This window comes from Erinaceus europaeus, chromosome 12, assembly GCF_950295315.1.
Source record: "Erinaceus europaeus chromosome 12, mEriEur2.1, whole genome shotgun sequence".
Classification (NCBI taxonomy): domain Eukaryota; kingdom Metazoa; phylum Chordata; class Mammalia; order Eulipotyphla; family Erinaceidae; genus Erinaceus; species Erinaceus europaeus.
In genome coordinates, this window is record NC_080173.1 from 99848268 (window position 1) to 99873971 (window position 25704).

The window sequence follows — 25704 nt, forward strand, 5'->3', positions numbered from 1 at the left end:
GTGAAATGGCCCCCTGAGAATGGGGAGTGGAGGGTTCTAACCTGGATCCCTGCAGGGTCCTTGAACTTAGAACTATGTGCATTTAACCAGGTCCACTGCCCCGCCCTGGTGAATTTCTTAAGTAAATGTTGTATTTCACTGTGGATTCCATCTGTTGACATTTTTAAAAATTTTCTTTATTGGGGAATTAATGTTTTTCATTCAACGGTAAATACAATGGTTTGTATATGCAGACCATTTCTCAGTTTTCCATATAACAGTACATTTTGCATAGCTGTCATGCTGTCTCCTCAGCCCTATTGTGTGCTTTGAAACAAAGTCCTACCTGTACATTCTACAGCTAGATGGACCTGGCTTGTTGAGTATGTTATTCCAATCTTTCAAGACTTCAAGTATTTTATTCCTAAATAATCCACTGACTTTCTTTTTGTCATCACAAGGGCTTCACCATTCAGGACTGGCTTTTTCAGACAGGCAGATGGAACGACAGGGAGGGAGGGAAAGAGAGAGAGAGAGAGAGAGAGAGAGAGAGAAAGGGGGAGACGGGGAAAGACACCACAGCACTGGATCTTCCTCCAGCGGGTGGGGGCCAGTGTTGAACTTCTGCCTCTTTCCCCCTAGATGAAAGCTGACTGTCTGGATGACACCACCCCACCCCCCAGACACTGCTCCTTTTGTCTGTCCTTGAGCCTCACACAGCTCACACCTTCCTGCGCCCTTCCACTCAGCAGAATGCTGAGGAGCTGCACCGACTTGCTGTGCGTTCGTGTGTGTGTGTGTAGTTCCTGGCCGCTGTTGTACAGCCTCTGCAGGTGATGGTGTCCAGCTGCAGCTCTGCTTTCCAGTCTCAGCTGTTCGGGGCACACAGCCGGGAGTGGGCCTGCGGCCGTGGAGCTGGCCCCTTACTGCTTTACTGCGTGATTTCAGACACTGTCTGCCTCATCCTCCCGCAGAGTGAACAGCCTCACTGCCCCATGCTCTGGACCATGCTGGCGGCGGGTGGGTCAGGACCTGGCACGGGCTGTGTGGAGGAGCATGGGCCCAGGGAGGAGACCTTGGTGGTGGGGAGGCCCCAAGGAGCCGCTTACGTCGCTGAAGTGTGGAGACCCCGGTGGCCCCGCAGGCCGCTGCCTCTCAGGAAGCTAGCCGCCTTCCTGGGCCTAAGCAGCTGGCCTCCTGCCACCCAGGAGCTGTTCTCTGGCGAGCACGGATCCTGCGTGGGGAAAGAAGGACTCCGCTTCCAGCTCAGTCGCCAGGGGAGCAACTGTCCCCTTCTTGGTGCCTCAGTTCCCATGCCTCCAGGGTGGGGCATCAGAACAGCTTCACAAAGGAGCTTGGACTGGGCTCTGGGGATGTGTCAGTGGCAGGCACTGCGCTAAGTCCGACTCCCGGTGCCACCAAGGGCTCAGGGCTAGTCACCGGGGTCACCCAGGGTGAGCCCGCACACTCTCTCCCTCTCAGCACCCTGCTGCGGCCCCAGCTGGGCGAACCCCTAGGCCCAGGAGAGAGGACCACTCCCTGCTCCTTGAATAAACAAGCCGTTGAGTTCTAGAACTCTTGACCAGCAGCGATGCCCTGCCCCCGCACCTCATTATGAGAACCAGTGAGGGCCAGGCACCTGTCTGCCATGGCATGTGGGTCAGCAGACCTCCAGGGTATCCCCACATCTCCACTCCCCTCTTCCAGACTGGGAGATGACCTCTATGTTGATGGTAGGGCTTCGGGACCACGGGAGCAAGGTGGGAGGGGTCTGTCTTCCGGGATACCTGTGCCAGCTGTCCCCCCCGCCACAGTGGACGCACCCACCCTGACAGCATCCAGGCAATCTCTGTGTGAGAGAAGAGCTCCAGCAAAACGGGGGGTCAGGAACAGCCCCCGCTGGAGCAGGTGGGGCTGTTGGTAAGACACCATGTAGAAGGACCAGGACTCGGTGGTGACAGGGTGAGCCCCATCTGTGTGAGGCTCGGTGGCCTGTGAGGGGCCCTTGCCAATGCCCACTTCACAAGAGGATACTGAGGGCAGAGGATGTTGTGGCTTGTTGGGGGCCCCCCATGATGGCGCACCCGGCTGAGTACACATGATACTAAGTGCAAGGACCTGCATGAGGATCTGACTTTGAGTCCTTGGCTTCCCACCTGCAGGGGGTGCTTCATGCGTGGTGAGACAGGTCTGCAGGTATCTGTCTATTTCCATCTCTCTCTCTTCTCCAGGGGGAGTTTAGTTCTTTTTTTTAAAATTTATTCCCTTTTGTTGCCCCCTTTTTATTGCTATTGTTATTGATGTCGTTGTTGGAGAGGACAGAGAGAAATGGAGAGAGGAGGGGAAGACAGGGAGAGAGAAAGACAGACACCTGCAGACCTGCTTCACCGCCTGTGAAGTGACTCCCCTGCAGGTGGGGAGCCGGGGGCTCCAACCGGGATCCTTACACCGGTCCCCACGCTTTGCACCATGTGCACTTAACCCGCTGTGCTACTGCCCAACCTCCCGATGGGAGTTTAATTCTTAATGTGGCAGGATTTGGTCCAAGCAGTTTTCTCCAAGCCAACATCTTTGAATTCTGCATGTACTAGTCCTGTTTTTATACAGTGGTCTATCCTCTACTTGAAAGGGTGTAATCCAAGAAGGATTGTCTCTCCCTTTCTATCTCTCTTTCCCCTCTCTTAATTTCTCTCTATCCTATCCAATAAAATGGAAACAAAAGGGCTGCCAGGAGCAGTGGATTCATAGTGTAGGCACTGAACCCCAGAGACAAAACCCCCCCAAAAATGTGGTTTGTAGAGCCTGGATTCAATCTGTCTTCAGTAGGCACTTTGAAAGTGAGAAGTTTGGGACTCCACGAGACAGGAGGTCTCTCTGGATTGCACCTGAACCGACCACATAGGACCTTGTGGCAGCCCCCGCCCCAGTCCCCTGCTGGCTGCCCCTTCTGCTGCTTGGCTGGAAACCTGATGTGGTGGTGAGGGATGTTCCCCGACTCAGGCTTTCCTTTCCTGGCCCAGTGCCTTGTGTGCGAGTGAGCGGTGTCTGCCCTCATCTGCGCTGCCCCCCCACCCCCCGCTCCCAGGGCTCAGGAGCTATAGATGTTGAGGATGTGTCCTGCTAGGCTGGTGGTGCTGACAGGGTGGGGCTGAGTCCTTTGGTCAAGAGAGGGCCTCCCGTCCCCGCTTGTGAATGCTGGCAGTGACGTCAGTGTAAGGCTGGTAGAGCCAGTGAGAGGCCATTTGCAGCGGGGTCTGTTGGAGCCCCTTAGTGCATGGGCGGGTGGTCCCCAACACCTTGTCCCCCAGATCACACCACCTGGCCCTTCACTCAGCTACCAGCTCAGTGCTGGAGTCTCCAGGTTGAATCTGGCAGATCCTGCAAAGGCAGTGGGGCAGGAGCTTCACGCCAGCTTTTCCCTGGACGTGACTTCTGAGGAGCAGGGAACCCAGTGAGGGTTGGGGAGCACAGGGGCAAAGCCCAACTCTGCTGCCTACAGTTTTTACATTAAAAAAAAAAAAAGATTGATTTCATGAGGAAGAGAGAGGGAGAGGGAGAGAGCATGAGAGGTCAGAGCAATGATCTAGCATGTATAGCTAGCTGGGTATTGAACCCAGGGCCTCGTGCCTGTGAGTCTTTTATAGAGCTGTCATTTATCAGAGAGGGAGTTCTTTTCTATCCTTTCTCTCCCTTCCTTCCTTCCTTCCTTCCTTCCTTCCTTCCTTCCTTCCTTCTTTCCTTCCTTCCTTCCTCCCTTCCTTCGTTCCTTCCTTCCTTCCTTTCCTTTTGCCACCAGGATAATTTGCCTGAATGCCTCTGTTGCTCCCAGCAGCCATATTTTCCTTTCCTCTAGAGAGTGAGAGACAGAGATGGAGAGGGAGAGAGACAGAGAGAAAAGTAGAGACACCACATGACCCCTCACAGAGTATTCTCCCTGTAGACGCTCCCCTGTGGCAGCCTGGGGCTTGAACCCGGGTCTTCGCACGTGGTAGAGTGTGCATTCTACAGGGTGAGCTGCCTGCCGGCCTCCTAAAGGCAACCATGACCCAAGGGACCTCAGCTATGTCAGAAAGAAAAATCTCTGGAAACCCTCTTTTCTCCAAAGTGGAACAAATAATCGGGGGGAGAGTATAATCTGAAATGAAACGGGGTTGCTTCTGTTCTCCCTGGTCTAAGCTTTTAAGAGAGTCGACATTTCAAAGACTCAGCCTATGGTCTGTGCATTAAAAATTTTGAGACATTCAGTCAATTTTTCCCCTCTCATATTAATTAAATAGTGATTTATGCTGGGCTAGTGTGTGAGGGTGTTTCTTCTCGGGCACGTGCTCTCTGGGTTGGAGAGAACTCGACCGGAGCCAACCGGGGCTGCTGATTACTCAGCAACACGGGAGAGAGACCAGGGACTCGTGGTGGAGTGGAACGCAATGTGTCTTTATTGATCAGAGACAATGCTTTTATATAATTAGACCCGGAAGTGGCAAGTCGGAAAAGGAAATGGCTAGGAAAGGGGGTGGAGAAAAGGACAGGGCGGGAAGGTAGAAAGCAAAGGTCTGGGGGTCGGGCGGTGGCGCAGCGGGTTAAGCGCACGTGGCGCAAAGCGCAGGGACCGGCGTAAGGATCCCGGTTCGAGCCCCTGGCTCCCCACCTGCAGGGGAGTCGCTTCACGGGTGGTGAAGCAGGTCTGCAGGTGTCTGTCTTTCTCTCCCCCTCTCTGTCTTCCCCTCCTCTCTCCATTTCTCTCTGTCCTATCCAACAACAAAGCAACGTCAATAATGGCAATAATAACCGCAACGAGGCTGCAACAACTAGGGCAACAAAAAGGGGGAAAATGGCCTCCAGGAGCGGTGGATTCATGGTGCAGGCACCGAGCCCAGCAATAACCCTGGAGGAAAAAAAAAAAAGAAAGGAAGAAAGCAAAGGTGTCCAGAGTTTTAACTGGCGGGATTAATGTACCCTGCAGGCAGGGCGGGTCTTGAGGTAGAAAGATGATAGATCAAAGGAATGGGTGGGGAATCTTTCACGCAAAACAATGATCACATAAATCGGCGATAGTGTCAGCAATGGAGGATGGAGCAGAGGGGTTGCCCGACAGATTCATATGACTACAAGTTAATAGGAGTGTCCATAAACACCATTCCCACCACCAAAAGACGGTGTCCCGTCCCATCCTGCCCCCCTCGCCCTCCCCCTCCTCCCCGCCAGTGAAGCTGAACATCCACTCTCACTCTCCACCCAGAGACCTTCACTGTGGTGCCCGACTCCAACAAAACGAGGTTCTTACAGCCACCACAGTGTGTGAAGGGGGCTGGAAATGCACCCCTGGTGGGAAGAGACGGAAAGCAGGACACAAACCTCTCCCAAGGGACATGGACAAAAGCCGTGTGGAGAGGGGCCAGTGCAGGCAGTCCCTGCGGGTCCCTGTGGCAGGCCCCTAGTGAAGGGTTGAGGTGACCCTGCTGTGAGTGTCCCAGGTGGGGGAGCCTGCCTGACAGTAGTGACGAGGCCCAGAAATGATGGTGGTGACCCTTTGGCGGGGGGGGGGGGGTCTCTAGGGTGTGTCTGCTCCTGGGAACGGGAGGCCTTGGGTTCTTAGCCTGGCCTGTCCACCACCACTTGGACTTCTCCAGGCAAAGGCCGAGCGTGACCACGGCTCAGGCCCTGACCTCCAGCTCAGCACTGCACACTGAGCTGCCGAGGGAGGCAGGCTCTGCGGCCGTGCCACTCGGGACGGTGCAGTGTGAGGACCTGCGCAAGGATGCAGGTTCGAGTCCCCGGCTCCCCATCAGCAGGGGAGATGCTTCACAAGTGGTGAAGTAGTTGTCTATCTTTACCTTTCCCTCTTTTTTTTCTTCTTCCTTTTTTTGCCTCCAGGGTTGTCTCTGGGGCTCAGTGCTGGCACTAGGAATCCACGGCTCCTGGTGGCCACTTTTTCCATTTTATTGGATCGGACAGAGAGACATGGAGAGAGGAGGGGAAGACAGAGAGGAAGAGAGAAAGACAGACACCTGCAGACCAGCTTCACAATCTGTGAAGTGACTCCCCTGCAGGAAGGCTCAAACCCAGACCCTTGTGTGAGTTCTTATACTTAGCACTATGTTCTTTTCACTGACCCTCTCCTTATCCACCTCCCCCTCCTCTCTCAGCTTCTCTCTTTTCTGTCCAATAAGATGAAGAAAATAACCTCTGGAAGCAGTGGATTCGTAATGCCAGCACCAAGCCCCAGCAGTAACTCTGGAGGCAAAACAAACAAACAAACAAACCCAGCTGCACTGACTGCATGTGGCTGCCTGTCAGCCAGCTCGGACCGCGCAGCAGTTCACACTGTGTGAATGAGACCTTCTCACTGCCTTGAATATTGGTCTCCAACCCTGGAAGGGACTCTTCCCTGTCCTACATCATGTCCAGCCATGTAACACTAGTCCAAAAGGCCCAGTTCAAAACCTCAGACTGAGGCCAGGTGGTGGCACACCCTGTAGTGTGCACATGGACCTGGGTTCAAGACCAGGATCTCCACCTGTGGGGTGGGGGAAGCTTTACAAGCAGTGAAGCAATGCTGCAGGTCTCTCTCTCTCTCTGTGTCTCTCTCTCATTCCCTCTAAATTTCTCTCTGCCTTTATAAATAAGTACAACAAAAAAGGGGGTCCTGTGGTGGCGCACCTGGTTGAGCACACATGCTATAGTGCACAAGGACCTGGGTTCGAGACCCCAGTCCCCATCTGTAGGGGGAAAGCTTTGCAAGTGGTGAAGCAGGGCTGTAGGTGTCTCTCTGTCTTTCTTCCTCTCTATCTCCCCCTCTCAATTCCTGACTGTCTCTATCCAGTAAAAAATAAAGATAACAAAAAATTAAAAGAAAAGGGGGGGATGGCCTCCAGGAGCAGAGGATTTGTCATGCAGGCACTGAGCACCAGTGACAACCCTGGTGGCAAAAACAAACAAGACAAATGCCTCCCGGGGTGCGGCTCCTCTCCTCACCGTGCTGCTGGGGCCACTGAGAGGCAAAGAGGAGGCCGACCAGCTACTCTGCTAGAGTCCTGGTCTGGTCAGAGGACAACTTCTGGGGGCCCTGGGGGTGGACATGTGACAGCGTGGTTCATTGCTTTCTGGTCACACCTGACTGGTAAGCCCCCTCACTTGGGCCTTGTCTCTTACCCCTGGACTGCAAACTTATCCCCCAATCAGTCCCTCTGCTCCTGCAAGGCCCCCACTGCCAGCTGTGTGAACAGGGCCGGGGACAGCAGTGAGCTCTGGTGTGAGGGCTTGTGGCAAGTCCTGGAAGCCGTCTGTCTGCCATTGTTGGAGGGCTTTCATTGCAAAGGGCGCTTCCTGCCTATGGCACTTGGCAGTCATGTGAGGGCAGTGGGTAGAGCCCCTGCCTGCAGGGTGACCACTGCCAGGGCTTCTCTCGCCTCAGTGGCCAGCCAGCTGTGTGCAGGTGTCTGAGGCCTGTCCTTGGCTCCCTGAGAGTGAGTCCGCACGGGGCCGGGCACGGCCTCCTCTCCGCCTGTTTCCTCAGAAACCTGGTACCGGGGCTGCGGCCAGACCAACATTGCCTGCAGGATGGTGAATGGGAAGCTGTCGGAGGTAGGCAAGTGGCCGTGGCAGGTGAACATTCTGTTCCTGGGCGTGTATGTCTGCAGTGGCTCCCTCATCCACCAGCGATGGGCCCTCACGGCTGCGCACTGCTTCCACAGGTCAGTCGCGGACATGTCCCGAGGGCTTTGCTGTCTGAGCCGGGACACCTGGTTTTTCTGGAGGACGGGCCTGGTCTCTTATTTATTTTTTTTAAAAATTATCTTTATTAATTGGATAGAGATAGCTAGAAATCAAGAAGAAAGGGGGAGATAGAGAAGGAGAGAGACAGAGAGATACCAACAAAGCTGCATCACCACTCTCAAAGCTTTCCCCCTGCAGGTGGGGACCAGGGGCTTGAACCCAGGTCTTTGTGCGCTGTAACATGTGCGCTCAACCAGGTGCGTCACCACCCAGCCCCCTCAGCCTGGGTCTCTACCACCCCGGGTAGCCTCACTGCTTGTCATCTGCTCTTTCCTGTGGCCCTGTAGATCCAAGGACCCCGACCAGTATTCCTTGAAAGTGGGGATTCAACACCTCTCAGAAAATGGCACTCAGGTCCTGATCACTGACATCATGATCCATGAGAACTTCAGCAACCTCATGTCTGAGGACATCGCCCTCCTGAAGCTCAAGGACTCCATCCTCTGGTCCCCTCTCATCCAGCCCATCTGCCTGCCCAGCCCCAAGTATAAACCAGTTGTGGGAGCCTTGTGCTGGGTCGTCGGGTGGAAATATGGCCATCCTGGAGGTGAGTGAAGGCTGGCAGAGGTCCTATAAACCTGCCCTTTCCAAACACAGTGCCAACCAGATTCATTCATTGACTCACTCACTCACTCACTCCTTGCCGCAGTGCACAATTTCCTGAGAGCCTGCATATACTACACTTTCTTGACCTTAGCAGAAGAGACACGTGATTAGCACAGACCTGGTTTCCCAAGGTTCAGCTCAGTTTCCTGTGGAGTTCGCACCTGGCAACAATGCAGGGCATTATTCCCTGACTAATAACGGGGCTCTCTGTGCACACATGGCACAAGGGCACAGGAGGAACGTAGCACTGAGCACCCATCACAGACGCGTGCTACCTTGAGATACCAGTGATTCCTGAAGACTTGCTTCCTTACACCCTACACCCTTGGACTCTGGGAGCCTCGTGGGGTGTCGCCATCCAAGGCCCAGCACATTCTGGGGTCTAGGGTCTTGCCAACCTTGCCTGGAGCAATGCTCAGCCTCTCACCCTCATGAAATCTAAATTATTGGAGAAACCTCTCCTTGTCCTCGTTTGGAGCCTGATGCTGCTCTGAATTCCTCTGGAGACTTTCTCCTTCTCCTCCTCCTCCTCCTCCTTCTTTGACAGAGAAATTGAGAGGAGTAGAAGAGAGCAGGAGAGAGAAAGAGACACGTGTAGCCCTGCTTCACTGCTTGTGAAGCCTGCCCCAGAGGTGGGGACTGGGGCTTGACTCCAGGTAAAGTGTGCGCTTGACCAGGTGTGCCACCACCTGGCCTCTGATTATCCTCCTCCTCTTCCTCCCCCTTTTTCTTCTCCTACCTCCAGGGTTATTGCTGGGGCTCAGTGCTGGCACTACAAATCTACTGCTCCTGGAGGCCATTTCCCCCCTCCCCCATTTTATTGGATAGAACAGAGAGAAACTGAGAGAGGAGGGGGAGACAGAGATGGAGAGAGAAGATAGACACCTGCAGACCTGCTTATTCTTTCTGAGAAGCCCAGGTTTCTTCAAAGTTAGGCGGTGGACTTCCCCGCCAGGAAGCAGCCCTGCCTCACCATGTGTGGAAGTGGACAGCCCCAAGATAACACAGAGAGTTGAAGGGGGTAACAAGGCAAGATCTCTCTCCTTTCAGTGACCCAAGAAATCAACGGTAGCCTTCAGGAGATAGCCGTCAAGATCGTCAGCAACGACATCTGCAGACACCGGTACCAGTACCTCTTCTTGAAGAACCAAAAGCAGTTTGCTGGGCGGGACATATTATGTGCCAGAGCAGAATGGGGCGTGGACTCCTGCCAGGTGTGGCATTGTGGGTAGGGCAGCGGGGGACCGCACGCACATCTTTCCCTGGGCTTCTGTGAACTCTGCTCCTGTCCACAGTGACTGGTCCTTCTCGGGTCATTCAATCACTTCTGAAAGGATAGTCACCTCCCTGGGTCTGGGTCAGGCACTAGCACAGATACACCAGCTTTGTATAAGTGCTGTCCTTCTATAAGCACACTGTTTTCATTCTTAAAGGAATTCTTTGGGGCCAGGTGGTGGCGCACCTGGTTGAGCGCACACATCACAGTGTGCAAGGACCCAGGTTCACGCCCCCGGTCCCCACCTGCAGGGGGAAAGCATCACGAGTGGTGAAGCAGGGCTGCAGGCGTCTCTCTCCCTCTCTACCTCCTCCTCCCCTCTCAATTTCTCTGTCTCTATCTAATACATAAAAATATAAATTTTTTAAGAAAGGGGGTACTTTATTTATTTATTTGATAAAACAGAGAGAAATTGAGAGGGGAAGGAGGAGGGAGAGAGACACTTGCAGCCCTGCTTCAGCCCTTGTGATGTAACCCCATGCAGGCTGGGGCTGGGGCTGGGCGCCTGACGCCACGCTCTTCAGCATCGTAATACGTGCACTCAACTCAACCAGGTGTGACGCCACCCAGCCCCATAGACATGCTTCTGGTCTGCCTGGATTTTGAGGTCTAGCCAGCTTGATGCAGGCAGCTCTGTTTCATGAGCTAAGGACTCCACCCACAGTGCTCTGTTCTGTGACTGTGCCATGGTTCCTGCATGTCCTCGCTTACCAGCATTGCAGCTGCTCCATTATTTTATATCCCAAACTCAGAGCGTTCTTACGTATATCACGCATATGTATGTGTGTTCTTTTGTTCTTATCTTTTTTTTTAAATTTTTTTTTTGGTAATTTTATTTATTTTCCCTTTTGTTGCCCTTGCTGTCTTTTTATTGTTGTTGTAGTTATTATTGTTGTTGTTACTGATGTTGTCATTGTTGGACAGGACAGAGAGAAATGGAGCGAGGAGGGGAAGACAGAGAGGAGGAGAGAAAGACAGACACCTGCAGACCTGCTTCACTGCTTGTGAAGCGACTCCCCTGCAGGTGGGGAGCCGGGGGCTCGAACCGGGATCCTTACGCCGGTCCTTGTGCTTTGCGCCACATGCGCTTAACCCTCTGCGCCACCGCCCGACTCCCTGTATGTGTGGTCTTTTCTGGCTCACACTTTTTGTATATATCAACACCTTCCTGTTCCTGAGGTTTTAAAGCCATGTACCTACATTTAATTTCTGAAAATTTAGAAATTTTGGTTTCTACATTAAGGTCTTGGACCCACAGGAATTTGTGTGTGTATGTGTGTGTGTGTGTGTGTGTGTGTGTGTGTGTGTGTGGTGTGAGGCAGGGGCCTTGTTATTTATTTTCCTGTGTAGACTGCTATTGCAAAAAAAAAAAAAAAGTCTGTATTGACTCTGTCACCATTTGTTCTCCTAGTTCAAATTTCTATAACTTCTTGGTTTGGATACATAAAAATTTATTTTCTTGTTTTTTTTTTGGTCTTTGTTTCCTTTTCTAATACAACTGTTTAAGACTCCTTATTTGTCTCTATACACTGCTTTAGCTGAATATCACTTATTCTGATAGGGATCGCTTTTATTGCCATTCAGTTCTAAACATTTTATGCAACTGACCTATTTTATTTTGACCAGTGACTTATTAAGAAGCACTTGTCTCATTTCCAAAGCATGTTTACTTTTGTGTTTGATTGCTGACTCAATATCCTTGCTGTCATAGTCAGTTTTTCTGGAAAGTTTGTGCTTGAAGCATTTAAAAAAATTTTCTAAAGTATTTATTTATTTATTCCCTTTTGTTGCCCTTGTTGTTTTATTGTTGTAGTTATTATTGTTGTTGTTATTGATGTCATTGTTGGATAGGACAGAGAGAAAGAGAGAGGAGAGGAAGACAGAGTGGGGGAGAGAAAGACAGACACCTGCAGACCTGCTTCACCGCCTGTGAAGCGACTCCCCTGCAGGTGGGGAGCCGGGGGCTCGAACCCGGATCCTTATGCGGGTCCTTGCACTTTGCGCCACCTGCACTTAACCCGCTGTGTTACTGCCCGACTCCCTGTGCCTGAAGTATTTAAAGCCAGTTTATTAAACTTTGGATTCATCTATGATTTAAAATATATATATTCATTTATTATGAGAATGAGAGAAGAGGGAGAGGAAAAAGGGAGGCAGGGAGAGGGAGAGAGAGAGAGAGAGGAGAGCACCACTCATCCCTGGCATAGAGAGAGAGGGGATTGAGTCTGCAACCTCTGGCGCCTCAGGCATATGCACGTTGGTGTTGTAGCAGGCTAGGCTGTCTCCCTGGCCCTCATCTCTAAAATTCTATAAAAGCTCTGTTGTAATTCCAACTTAGTTCAAAATATTATAATGAGCTAGGGAGAGAGCATCGTGGTTCTGCAAAAGACTTTCATGCTTGAGGCTCTGAAGTTCCAGGTTTAATTCTCAGCACCACCACCAGCCAGAGCTAAGCAGGGCTCTGGCATCTCTCCCTTTGTGCATTTTTCTTTAATTAAGATTTTAAAAAATTGCACTTTCTGATTTGGAAGGAAATGCACATATTTTATTTCAAAAATTAATACCTAAGTGCAATCATTAGAAAATGGAACTGCTCGAATCAAACTACCTAGAAATGTCCACATTGACGTTTTCAGTTCACGTTACCATCACCGTTTTGTGTTCACATATATGGAACACTAAATGCATTTAAGAGTTTTTTCTGGGTTTGATTTGTTTTTATACGGTGCTGGAAAACGAACACAGAGCTCGTCCATGTACTTTACTGAGCCACCCTGGCCCACTTTTTCAATTGTGTATTTTAAAAAAAAATTTTATATTTATTTACTTATTTTCCCTCTTGTTGCCCTTGTTGTTTTTAATCGTTGTAGTAGTTATTATTGTTGTTATCGATGTCCTCGTTGTTAGATAGGACAGAAAGAAATGGAGAGAGGAGGGGAAGACAAAGGGGGGGAAATGAAGACACCTGCAGACCTGCTTCACCGCAGGTGAAGTGACGCCCCTGAAGGTGGGGGGCAGAGGGCTCGAACCCGGATCCTTACATTGGTCCTTGCGCTTTGTGCCACGTGCGCTTCACCCTCTGCACTACTGCCCGACTCCCAATTGTGTATTTTTGAGAGCGAGAGGGACCCAGCCCCACCCCATCACCGCGACTTGTCCTCCTGTCTTTCATCTGGTGCTGGGATGAAGCAGCTTCTCTGATGTGAAAGGCAGAACTTCCACCTGCAGAATCATTTCCCAGACCCTTGTTTTGATTTTGAGCACAATATTGATCTAGTTTTATTCTCCAGTCTGAAACTTGTCATGTGAAATATGTCTTGGACTACGCCCCCTCCCCCATTTTGTTGCCATTATTGTTATTGTTGTTGTTGGGTAAGATAGAGAGAGATAGGACAAAGAGAGAAATGGAGAGAGATGGGGAAGACAGAGAGGGGGAGAGAAAGACAGACACCTGCAGACCTGCCTCACCGCCTATGAAGGGACCCCCCCCTGCAGGTGGGGAGCCGGTGGCTCGAACCGGGATCCTTACGCTATGCCGGTCCCTGCGCTTTGCGCCACTTGCCCTGCGCCGCCGTCGGACTCCCCTCCAGCCGAGATCCTTCCGCTGGTCCTTGGGCTTTGCACCAGGTGCGCCTAACCTGGTGAGCTACTGCCCGACCCCCAAGAAATTACCTTCTAGCCGAATCTTAAAGGAACGAAGGAAGTCTGTTTAACAAAGGCGCTTGCTGTGTTCAACAAGTCTGTGTTTTTTATATGTTTCCTTGTCCGTCTGCCCAGTTTCCTATCAAAGCCACATTTTTTAACTGATCTGTAAAATCTCTGCGTATTATGTACTGTAGTAATTACCAGTAAAGGAGTATCTTTGCTTTTGTTTCATTTTTATGTTAATTTGTCATTTGAGGGGGAGGTTAATGGATTACAGTTGTTGGCATAAGGCTACAATTCCTGTCTCCCTGTGACAGGTGTCTGCAAAACACTCTCGCGACAACTTACGTCCTCTACCATCCTGCACCAAGGCCCCAGAGCATCCCCACCCCAGCCCCAGCCACCTCCCTTCCCTAGAGCTCCATGTTTCAGTGTAACACACCATACTCAGTCCACATTTTGCTTTGTATTTTCTCTTTCTGTCCTTGTTTTTTTTTTTTTTTTTTTTTTGCCGCCATGGTTATCATTGGGGCTTGGTGCCTGCACTGTGAATCCACTGCTCCTGGAGGCCATTTTTTCCCCATTGTTGTTGGATAGGACAGAGAGAAATTGAGAGGAGGGGACAACAGAGAGGAAAAGAGAAAGATAGACACCTGCAGACCAGCTCTACCGCCCACCCCCCACCCCCGTCCTTGTTTCTTAAGTTCCACCTATGAGTGAGGTAGGTCCTCTGGTATCCAGTCACCTTTCTCATTTGGACTTACCTCACTTAACATGATTCCTTCTAGCTCCACCCAAGAAGAGGTGAGGGACACCATTCAGTTTGTGGTTTTATTAGTTAATTTCCTGTGCTACTTGAGTATATGTGTGTATAGTGAGCCCCCCTTATCCGGGGATCTGATGTGTAGCTGGCGGCGGTGGGGGGGGGGGTTCAGCAGGTTGGTGAGAATCAGTCAGCAGACTTGAGAGGAAAAGCAGGCTCATTAAACAGGACACATGGTGAGTCCTCACCCAGGAAGGTGATGTGTGAGCCCATGAAGGCCCCATACCAAGGAAGCTCATGGCTTCCATATGTTTAAGGACGTCTTTCGAATAAGCACACATTCCATCAGTTTCAAGGTCATCCTTTTAAGGTTTCTCAAGAGACCGCTTTCTTCAGTCTTAACTGTTTACTCAGTGTAGAGTCAGAAGGTTATTCACCGGAGCTCTTTATCAGGTAGGCTGCTGCCTGGGGTGGACGCAGGAGTCCTCTTTATCAGGACTCTTAATCAAGGTGGGTTGCAACTAGGATTCCAACCCTGTCACATTGTCCTGGGCAGGTGGTTACTGTCTATGATAATGTTTCTAACCCAGTTACTGGGTTAAGCTTGTCTCCCAATAAATACTGTTTTCCAGACAGGCCAGAAAGCTCTGTCATGCTCATTTTAACACGCTACAGCCAGGCATATGTTTCAAGACCCTAGTGGACGCTTGATGTCACGGCAGTACCAAGCCCTTCTAGACATACACGACTATGAAGGATTTAAGTTATAAAGTACACACAGTGAGAAATTAATAACAGAGACTAAAATGGGACAATTTCATGATGCATCTTAGTAAAAATTACGTGAGTATGAACTCTCTAAATGGCTTACTGTATTTATTTCTGGATCATAGTTGACCGTGGGTAACTGAAACCACAGAAAGCAAAACCACGGGTAAGGAAGGATGACAAGGACTATTACTACCACCACCACCACCACCACCACCACCACCACCACCACCACCACCACCACAACACACACACACACACACACACACACACACTGGCGGAGTTCTGGGAGCCTACCCTCCTTCCAGTAGAAAATAGGTCTACAAATTTCTTCTTATTGTTTTCGACAGAGATATGCAGAGTGAGAAAGAATGCAAACAAGAGGGAAACAGGGAGAGACTTTGAGAGAGAGAGTCAGTCCTCCACACCGAAACTTCCTAGGATGCAGTAGAGGCTAGGCTTGAACCCAGGTCACTCATGTGCAAAGCAGCACACTATTTAACAAAGCCTTGTCAAGAGAGCCCTTTCACTGGCCCCGGGAGTGTCACTCGGTCATCCCAAAGTGAACCACCATTCTTCTTGTCCCATGGCACCACAGAGAGACTGGTTTCAGGACACACATGCCCCTCCTCCAGGACATCCAGATGCACGAATGTTCACGTTCCTTACAGTCAGGTCTTCCTAGCTGTGGTTCCACTTCTGTAGACGCAACCAACTGACATCTGGGAATTGGTTGAGTCCAGGAATGCAGAGGCTCTGGGTGGAAAAATTCCACCTGGTGACATTGAAAAAAACTAAACCATGTCAACCTTTTTCCTTAATATATTTATTTATTGGCTAGAGACAGACATTGAGAGGAAGACAGAGACACCTTCAGCCCTGCTTCACCACTTGTGAGGCTTCCTGCGTCTGCCTGAGTCTGGGTCCCGGTGCATGGTGACCTGAGTGCTCAACCTGGAGTGTCACTGCCTGGGCCTCCGAAATCCCATAGGGAAGGAAGTGGGTTCCCAGTTCAAACTTGTGCTGTTCGAGGGTCAACCATACACAAACTTAGAGCGGAAACGGAAGACACGTGGCAAAACATCAGCAAGCAGAGAATCTGGGCTGAAATATTACACGCACATCATTTCTGTAGGCCTCCAAAGATTTCAACATAAAAGTGATAAACAAACAAACAAACAAACAAACACCTTGAGATCCTGAGCTTTTAAGCCTTAGAAAATGCTGTCCGCTATTTGATGAGACAGTTCCTCTTTCAGCTTTCACTAGTGTGGATTCCCCCCTCAGAGATTTATGTGAACTTCAGATTATCTGCATTTAGTGTTCTTTCCCTGGCTGACTGCAGCTTTTGTGCTATGTCTTCCCACCCTAAAACGACTTACCCATATATGTTCTTAATTATTTTCTTTAGCTATTTTAATTTTTATTCACTTGGAAGAGTGAGCAAGAGAATCGATTTTATTTTCCTCCAAATGTAGCCAGTTATGTAAAAAAAAAAAAACTTCCCTTGAATACTTAAGTTTCTTGGCAATAAATTAGAAATGCCTTCCTTATTGAATTCTGCATTCCCACTTTATTTCTGGTCTGTTTCTACCCTCTGCAGTCTGGTTCCTTGCCACTGCCAGGCTTTCCCAGTCATTGTAGATTTATCACTGTTTGTATGTGGCACGGCAGGCCCTTCATTATTCAATTTCTTTTGTTTACCTGGTGGTTCTCCCATGTTCACATCTCAGAATTATGCCAGAAAGGAAAATGTGGCAACTTAAGTGGAAAATAATAGATTAATTTTGGGAAAGTAGACTTTTGTGTTTTTATTTTACTTATTTATGTATGTATCTTGCCACAGCATGGCTCAACTCTGGCTTAGGGTGGTGCAGGGGATTGAACCTGGGATACTAAAGCCTCAGGCATGAGAGTCTCTTTGCATAACCATTAGGCTATCTACCCCCACTCCTTTATGCTTCTAAAGCAGGGTGTTCAAGTCAGTGAATGCTGATTCTTTAGTTTCTTCCAGCGTCTTTTCCATTAGACCTTTACTGTGAGCAGTGGGCTTTGCCTTAGTGTGTTACGTGTTTAAATTAGATACAGATTCATTTCGCTTGTATCTCCTTTGCAATGAGTGGCCTCCCTGGATCTAGTTACTCCTCCTTAATTTTGTGCCCCCAGAGATGTGTAATCTACAAATAATGAGGAAGTTCCCTCTTTCTGTCAGTGTTCCATGCCTCAGCTCTTTTTCTGTTTTCTTTAGAGAACGGGGTTTTCGAAAGGTCTGTGCATTATCTAATTTATGAGAGGGAGCACAGGGCTCGAGCACTGTCTGCCAGGAGGCCATGCAGGGATCCTCCCGGGGCCTCACACATGCAGGCTGTGCTCCCTGCCCGCTGAGCCGCCTCTCTGCCCACGGCTCCTTCTCGTCTTTTGCAATGTCAACAGCTCTGTCCCAGAGCAATCCCTTCTGCCTTCCAGGGGACATTATGCCATTTTGTCTCAGCTGTGTCACCCATGAACAGCACAAAGCTGAATGTTACTACTACAGCTTTTTCCTCACACGTTGGGAAGACTGTCCATTGATGATTTAAGAGCATTTCCTTTCTTCGCCCACCTTACGCTTTGCACTGATTTTTTGGTCATCGCTCCACTTTGCCTGCACTGGTTTAGACGTTGTCATATATCCGTTCCATTCTACAACCACCTCATACTTCCAATCTTCTTCTTCTTATTGGATAATAATAATAGTAATCATAGAGACAGAGAGAAATTGAGAGGGGAAGGGGAGGGAGAGAGAAAGACAGAGAGATGCCTAAAGCCCTGCTTCACCATTTGTGAACCTTTCCCATTGCATGTGGGGACCAGGGGCTTGAACCCAGGTCCTTGTGCACTATAACGTGTGCTCAACCAGGTGCGCCACCACCCGGCTCCTCCCACCTTATATTTTCTACACACATGTTTAACTTTCAAATAACATCTAGAGTTAATCAGTGCCTAAACTTAATCCTTAGCATTCTTCTTCTTTTTTTTTTTTAATCATCACCGAGGCTTCACTGCTCCAGGCTAATTCTTTATTTTTTTAAGCATTTATTTTATTTTAAGGAGAGAGAGGTACAAAGAGGAACACACACACACACACACACACACACACACACACACACACACACAGAGAGAGAGAGAGAGAGAGAGAGAGAACTAGAGCACTGTTCAGCTCTGGCATATGGTAGTGGGGGGTATTGAACATGAGACTTCAGAGCTTCAGGCACAAAAGTCTTTTGCAGGCCATTGTGCTGTCTCCCTCCTCCCCAGGCTAAGTCTTTCAGGGAGAGACAGAGAGGGAGAAAGACATACAGGTACAGAGCTTCCTCTAATGTGGTGAGGGCAGGGCTCGAACCTGGGTTGAGAGTCATTCCCACTTTCCCGGCTTGCGCCCCCTGAGCCATCTTCCTAGAGCAGTCTCCTGATCTCTTGTGACACCTCAGGGCTTCCAGCAGACAACCTTGGGCTTCCCGCATCTAGCCGCGTACGCACTGCAATGAGGAATGATCCCACGGCTTTGATGGCCGCGATGTTCATTCCTTTTATTATTTTGGGTACCTCTCCCCCCGACAACCTGAAACTTGGTCTTGTGCTGACCATCAGGAAGTGCTTCTCTCGCTGGAGCATGCAGCCCACCTCTAATTTGACGTGTCATCTGCTGGGAAGAGAGCCACGTCCTCCTGCCTCCTGCCTCACTGTGGCATCTTGTTTCAGGAATGAATGCCCTGTTTCATAGCCTGTGCTTTCTGCTGCTTGTAACATGACGCCGTGTTCCAGCTCCCCGTGAGGAGACGGGTCAGTGGACAAATTCCTCAAGTCCATCCTGCCTGCCTGTCAGACAGTCCCTTCCTAGTTTTGCTGTCCTTCTGTTTCATCCATCTGTTGGCTTCAGATGGACACTACCTTTTTTTTAGAACTTGCTTAATTTATTTATCCATCTAACACACGCCCTGTGCTGGGCCCTGAGCCAGATGCTGGAGAACATCGGTGCAGTGGCGCAGGAGAGGTAGTGGCTGAGACGGGGGCAGGCCTGTGGAGCACCGTCTACACAGCGTGCTCCATGCCGCCTCTGTGTTCTGCCTTGTTCTGTGCCTCCGGCGAGACTGGGCTCCACTTTAAAGCGTGTTGAAGAAGGCATTCCTCTGCCAAATTTTAGAATCAAGAGTATGCTTTGCTTGAAAAATACTGGTCCATGTTCCGAAACATTTGCAGTAACATAAATTATCTGCTCCCTGAACGTCGGCTACGAGTTCCCAGTGAAACCAGATAGGTCTGTTTTCCTCAGAGGGGTTGTTCTTGGGCAATACTTTAAGTTGTTTTGCCCATGGTTATTGGTCTTATATGGTTTGCATTTTCTTAGAAATTACTCATTTCATCCAGAGTATAAATCCATGAAGAGGAAGTTATAAACATTCTTCAGATTCTGAGAAAGTGGGTTTTCCCTGCATGTGGTTCTTAGGCTCTTATTCTACTCACACCACAAAATCTTTGCACTTTCTTTCTCGTTCTGTTTTTCTTGGGGAAAAGTACTTATCTGTTTTGTTGTTATTTATTTATTTATTTATTTATTTGCCTCCAGGGTTATTGCTGGGGCTCGGTGCCTGCACTACGAATCCACTGCTCCTGGAGGCCATTTTTCCCCCTTTATTGCCCTTGTTGTCTATCGTTGTTGTTGTTGTTAATATTATTGTTGTCATTGTTATTGGCTAGGACAGAGAAAAACTGAGAGAAGAGGGGAAGACAGAGAGGGGGAGAGAAAGATAGATATCTGCAGACCTGCTTCACCACCTGTGAAGTGACTCCCCTGCAGGTGGAGAGCCGGGAGCTTGAACCGGGATCCTCACTCCGGTCCTTGAGCTTCATGCCAGGTGTGCTTAACCCACTGCGCTATTGCCAAACTCCCTTGTTGTTATTTTTAAAAGGAACTGCAAACAGTGAGGTGGCTCAATGGAGAGGCTGCAGGACCCACGTGCAGGAGGCTCCAGGCCCCACTCCAGGCTCTGTGTATGTGGGAGCGGTGGGCGAGTGTCTTTCATCAACACAGATCAATTGCTTAAAAAAGAAAACAACCGCTATTTATTTCGTGTTGCAAGCATTCTGATTTTTATGCTTGAATTAGAACGATCTCTTTTGTCTTTACCCATTTCCTTCTTTCTTTCTTTCTCTTAAGAATTTATTTATTTATGAGAAAGATAGTCAGAGAGAGAAAGAACCAGACATCATTCTGGTACTTGTGCTGCTGGGGATTGAACTCAGGACCCCATGGTTGAGAAACTAGTGCTTTATCCACTGTGCCACCTCCTGGACCACTCTTTACCAATTTCTTTTTTTTTTTTTTAATTTATATTTATTTTGATAGACTAGAAACCAAGATGGGAGGGGGAGATGGAGATGAGATGGAAGGATAGAGGGAGAAAGAGAAGGGGGACAGGAGAGAGAGAGGTGGGGGGGGGGGCGGGAGAGGGAGAGGGAGATAGAGAGAGAGACCTGCAGCTCTGCTTCAACACTTGTGAAACTTCCCCCCTGCAAGTGGGGACCGGAGGCTTGAACTTAGGTCCTTGCACATGGTAATGTGTGTGCTGTGTGGGTTCACCTCTGCCTGGCCCCTCTCATTACTCATTGCAGGTGTCTTGAGTTGAATGTGTCAACATGCAGTGATGCCTAATTAATGACAGTGACAACCAGTTGGTTTTTAGTCTCCCTTGTTTAATATCAAAGGTGTTTGGGTCAAGAGTGGTCCGTGTATAATTGAGACCTAGGTCTCACAGGCTTTATTATGTGTGTGGCCTCCTCTTATCTCCCCTCTTTTTATTTGTTTGTTTTTAATGTGGGTTTCCTTTCTATACTCTAAAGTGTCAATTTTCATTCTGTTTTTACTTTAGCAGTCTTTTTTTTTTTTTTTTTTCACAGAGCACTGCCTAGCTCCGGCTTATGGTGGTGCTGGGGACTGAACCTGGGACTTTGGAGCCTCAGGCAGGAGAGTCTTTTTGCAGAACTACTATGCTGTCTCCCTGGCCCACTTTAACACTGTAAGAATTGATTGCTCCTTTGACTGGTTCAGGCTGCTCCATTCTTTGTTACTGGGTTCTGGTTATATTTCAGAATGTCTACACAGATTTCTCTCTCTCTCTCTCTCTTTCTCTGTCTCTGTCTCTCTCTCTGTCTCTTTCCTCTGAGCTCCGCTGTCCAGTTCCTCTTCCTCTAAGGTAAGGGTCTTCACAGCAGCACCACTAGCTTGACTAACTGGCTACATTCCCCCTTTCACCCCATAACCCTCTTATTTGAACTGGCTAAGTGCACACAGTTAAAGTTGTCTGGATATATATATATATATATATATATATATATATATATATATATATATATATATTTTAATGTAGTGCTGCTGTATGAACATTTTAATTTGCAGAAATGTTAAGCAAAAACAACAGGATAATTAAATCCTGTTAAGAGAGTTTGAATTGGGAGTCAGGCAGTAGCACAGCGGGTTAAACGCACGTGGCACAAAGCACAAGGACCAGCGTAAGGATCCCAGTTCGAGCCCCCGGCTCCCCACCTGCAGGGGAGTCGCTTCACAGGCGGTGAAGCAGGTCTGCAGGTGTCTGTCTTTCTCTCCCCCTCTCTGTCTTCCCCTCCTCTCTCCATTTCTCTCTGTCCTATCCAACAAAAATGACATAAATAACAACAATAATTACAACAATAAAAACAAGGGCAACAAAAAGGGAATAAATAAATAAATATTTTTTATAAAAAGAGAGAGAGTTTGACTTGTTAGAGAATTCATACTGGATGGTCTTGTTCTCTCAAGTTACTGCCCTACATCCCCTCTGGGGAAATCTTTCCACCTTTCCCAAACATCATTTTGGGCAGAATATAGATGACTTTCAATCCCCTACAATTATTAAATTCCCCAGGTCCCAATTTAAGTCTTAATTTAAAAATCAGATCATCAGGATGCTGGTTACTGGGCCCTGTAGATGTCTGTCAGCTCTTTTTCTCTCTGTGTTGATTTTTAGTTAGTTTTTTTTTCTTTTTAGATGTGAGTGTTTTCCTTAAATATTCACCTCTTGTTGGTCTTAGACACAGTAAGCGCCTGTCTTAATAATCATCTATCTTTAGTGAGGTTTGGTGTCCTTCATGGGACAGTTTTAATTTCTATGTAATTAAGTCTCACACAGATCCCTCTTCATATTTATGGATTTTGAGCTATTTAGAAAATATTATTTTAAAACCTGTAAAACTTATTTTAAGACATACGCTTCATCCCAAGCCATAAAGTCATGGTCTTGGCTGCTTTTGTTTGTTTAATATTTTATTTTTACGAGAAAGACCAAAGCCCTCCTCTGCTATTTTAGGCTGTTTTGTTTGTTTTCTGCAGTGCCCGGGCTTGAACCCAGGACCTCACACATCCAAAGCATGAGCCTGACCTACGAACTTCAATTCTTGGCGTCTAGAGCTTTGTTGCACCCGGCCCCAGTTCCATTTTCTTACTCCTCCTCTCACGTCCAACCCCCCTCCCCCCCCCCCCCCGTAAGACGCCTCCTCTCCACACTGTGGCGTTTAGTGGGAAAGGTGCCATGTCTCCAGTGCAGGTGGCAGGCCGGCACTGTGTTTCTGTGCCAGGGCCCCGTCTCTCTGATTAGAGCTTTGAAACACCGAACTCTCTGGTAGGTCCAACCTGTTCTCAGCCTGACCCTGAACTTGTGCTGGGGTTTCATTTCAAATTACTTGAACTTTAGTGTTGAATATGAAGCGTCGTTGCTACACTATGGCATTGCTATTATTTCTTCTGTTTTTATGCTTTATTGAATAGGCACAAAATAATATCCATAAAATATACGGGGGTTGGGCCGGGCAGTGGCGCACACACTTAAGCGCACGTGTCATCAAGCCCAAGGACTCAGGTTCCAGCTCCTAGTCCCCATCTGCAGGGAGGCGCTTCACGAGCAGTGCAGCAGGTCTGCAGGTGTCTGTCTTTCTCTCCCTCTGTATCCCCCCTCCTCTCTCAATTTCTCTCTGTCCTGTCAAAAAAATAGAAAGATAAAAAGGTGGGGAAAATGGCCACCAGGAGCAGTAGATTAGTAGTGCGGGCACTGGGTCCAGCGATAATGCTGGAGGCAAAAAAAAAATTAATTGAATGAATGTGCAGAATGAAGAAAGATCACAACCAACACCATGCCCTTACCACCAACCCTACAAATAAATAGGTTCTGCCAGCCACATAAAATATTCAAAGGCTTGGGGCTGGGTGGTGGCGCACCTGGTTGAGCGCACATGTTGCAGTGCACAAGGATCTTGGTTCGAGCCCCCGGTCCCCACCTGCAGGGGGAAAGCTTTGCAAGTGGTGAAGCAGGGCTGCAGGTGTCTCTCTGTCTCTCTCCCTCTCTATCTCCCCTCCTCCTCTCAGTTTCTGGCTGTCTTTATCCAATAAATAAATGAAGATATAAAAAATATATTTAAAGACGCATCTATGTATGAATCTAGGGAACGAAAGAGGCCGGAGCCCTGTGGTATGTAAGGTGGCAGGGGTCGAACCTGGGGCCCCACACACGCCCGTCCTCCAGTTTACCTTCTGAGCTGCTCCCTGTGCAGCTGTGTGTTCATCCCAGGGTCCAGGCTGCAGGGGCCCTGCTCCTGTGCTCTCTCTCTCTCTCTCTCTCCTCTGCTGGCTGGCATCTGCTCATAGTGCCTCAACCTCCCTGCATGAGAAGTGCTGTTTTAGGAGTGAGGACTTGCCCTTCAGAGAATTCTCTGTGAATCTTCTGAAACGTGGGTTCAGACAGAATGCACACTTGCACTGAAGCTTCCTCCTTTATTTGATGCCAGGGCTTGACCTGGGCTTTGCACATGGCAAAGCTGTGCACTGTAACTGTTGAGTTCTTTCTCTTTCCCGAGTCTTTTTATTTTTTCTGGAGAGTCTGATAACATCCCCCCCCAACACACATTTTATTGGGAAGTTAGTGATTGACAGTACATTGTTGACACAGAGCCTTGTGAGTTCTTTATTAGATAACAGACACCACGGATCCTCCATTATATGCCACATCATGCACATGGGGGAGAGAGGGAGAGAGGGAGAGAGGGACACAGGGAGACAGGGACAGACAGGGATTGTGTGAGCAAACATTTTTGGACTTCAAAATCTTCAACCATACAGACACGTGTAAAGAAAGTTTTTAAAAAAATGGCAAGAAGAGGCCAGGTGGTGGCAACACCTGGTGACGCTCACACACTGCATTGTGCAAGGACTCAGGTTCAAGCCCCCGGCTGCTACCTGTGGGGCGGGGAGGGTTCACAAGTGGTGAAGCAGGCTTGTAGGTGTCTCTCTGTCTCTATTTCCCCCCCACCCCTCTCAATTTCTTTCTTTTTTAACTCCTTTTCCCTTTTTAAAAAATACTTTTTATTTCCTTTTGTTGCCCTTGTTTTATTGTTGTAGTTATTATTGTTGTAGTTATTATTGTTGTTGTCGTTGTTGGATAGGACAGAGAGAAATGGAGAGAGGAGGGGAAGACAGAGAGGGGGAGAGAAAGACAGACACCTGCAGACCTGCTTCACCGCCTGTGAAGTGACTCCCCTGCAGGTGGGGAGCCGGGGCTCGAATCAGGATCCTTAGGCCGGTCCCTGCGCTTCGTGCCACCTGCGCTTAATTCATTGCGCTCCCATCCAACTCCCTACCCTCTCGATTTCTTTTAAGAAACATGAGAAAGTCACCGTCAGTGGACGTAACAACGGCTGTTATCTTTTGATGCACCCTGTCCTGAACACTCTTGCAAGGAGCTGTTTTGCATAAGAGGAGGAACTGGTTTGCATGTCAGGCTTCTCCTTACTCAGTAACAAGCGAGAGAGTGGCAGAGAAGACCCAGGGCACTGGCTCAGCCTCCAGCAGGACTCCCGGGGAGATGAGCGGATGGATGCAGGGAGATAATGCTGAGAGAGCGAGAGTGGGAGAACGCAGAGGGCCAGGCTGGAGGTCCTCTCTGTCACAGAGCAGTTGTGCCACTGCCTCTCACCTCACTGGACTTCACAGGCTCAAGAGGAGGAAGCTTGGGGAGGGTGGGACATCGACCCAGGGTCCGTGGGGGCCCCCTGCCCTCCCTGACGCCTCCCCCTTCCCCTTCGCAGATGAACTCCGGCAGCTCCCTCGTCTGCCTGGTGAATAAGACCTGGATCCAGATGGGGGTGGTGAGCTGGACCTTCAGCTGCAACCAGCACCGCTTCCCGGGCGTCTATACCAGCACCTCCTTCTTCACCAACTGGGTCAAGAAGCAGATTGGCGACATGCGGTTCATCAAGGCTGGCGCTGCCTTCCTGAGCCCGCTCTTTCTCACCGGCTACATTCTCCTGGTCTCCCTGGGCTCTCTGTGGCTCTTGTAAGATCCCCTCCTCCCTCCTGTCCGCTTCGGGGACAACAGCGGGAATGTCAGGGCGGGTGTCCCGGAGGGAGGGGCTCAAAGCCACAGTGTTTTCAGCTGCTCAATAAAGATGCCTCCAACGCTACGCCAGTGATGTCTTTGTCTCTCCTCCTGACCAGCATTCTGGCCGGCCGGCCCCCACCCAGAGCTCTAAAGACTGCGGTTGGTTGTGAGCCTGTTCTCTGCTGAGTTGTGCTGGCACTCCAGCCACGTCCTGTGGCCCTCCCGTGGGTCTCTGCTCAGCATCTCCCCTCAGGCCCCCGATTTCTCCCAGGACCCTTGCGTTAGCCTCTTCTCAAGAAACCCAACGTACTTGTGGGTCTTGTTCTAGACCTCATTCCCCCCCACCCCCCGGGAGCTGCAGACCTGAACCAGCCCCGCCTCCCTCCTGATGTTGGGGGTGTCTGCTGGGGTGGTTTGTGTGGGGTGACTTCTCAGAGCTCCTAGGCTGCCTC

General features: G+C 49.4%; 1 protein-coding gene across 1 annotated transcript; it reads left to right on the forward strand.

Annotated features, from left to right (window-relative positions):
* The first annotated feature begins 1604 nt into the window (after nucleotides 1–1604).
* Nucleotides 1605–25334, forward strand: PRSS46 (Putative serine protease 46). Its single transcript, XM_060204879.1, is given in 5 exon segments — nucleotides 1605–1712; nucleotides 7493–7670; nucleotides 8040–8309; nucleotides 9431–9572; nucleotides 24960–25334. Coding segments are annotated over 5 exon segments (927 nt in total). The 5' UTR covers nucleotides 1605–1627; the 3' UTR covers nucleotides 25212–25334.
* Nucleotides 25335–25704: the final 370 nt, after the last annotated feature.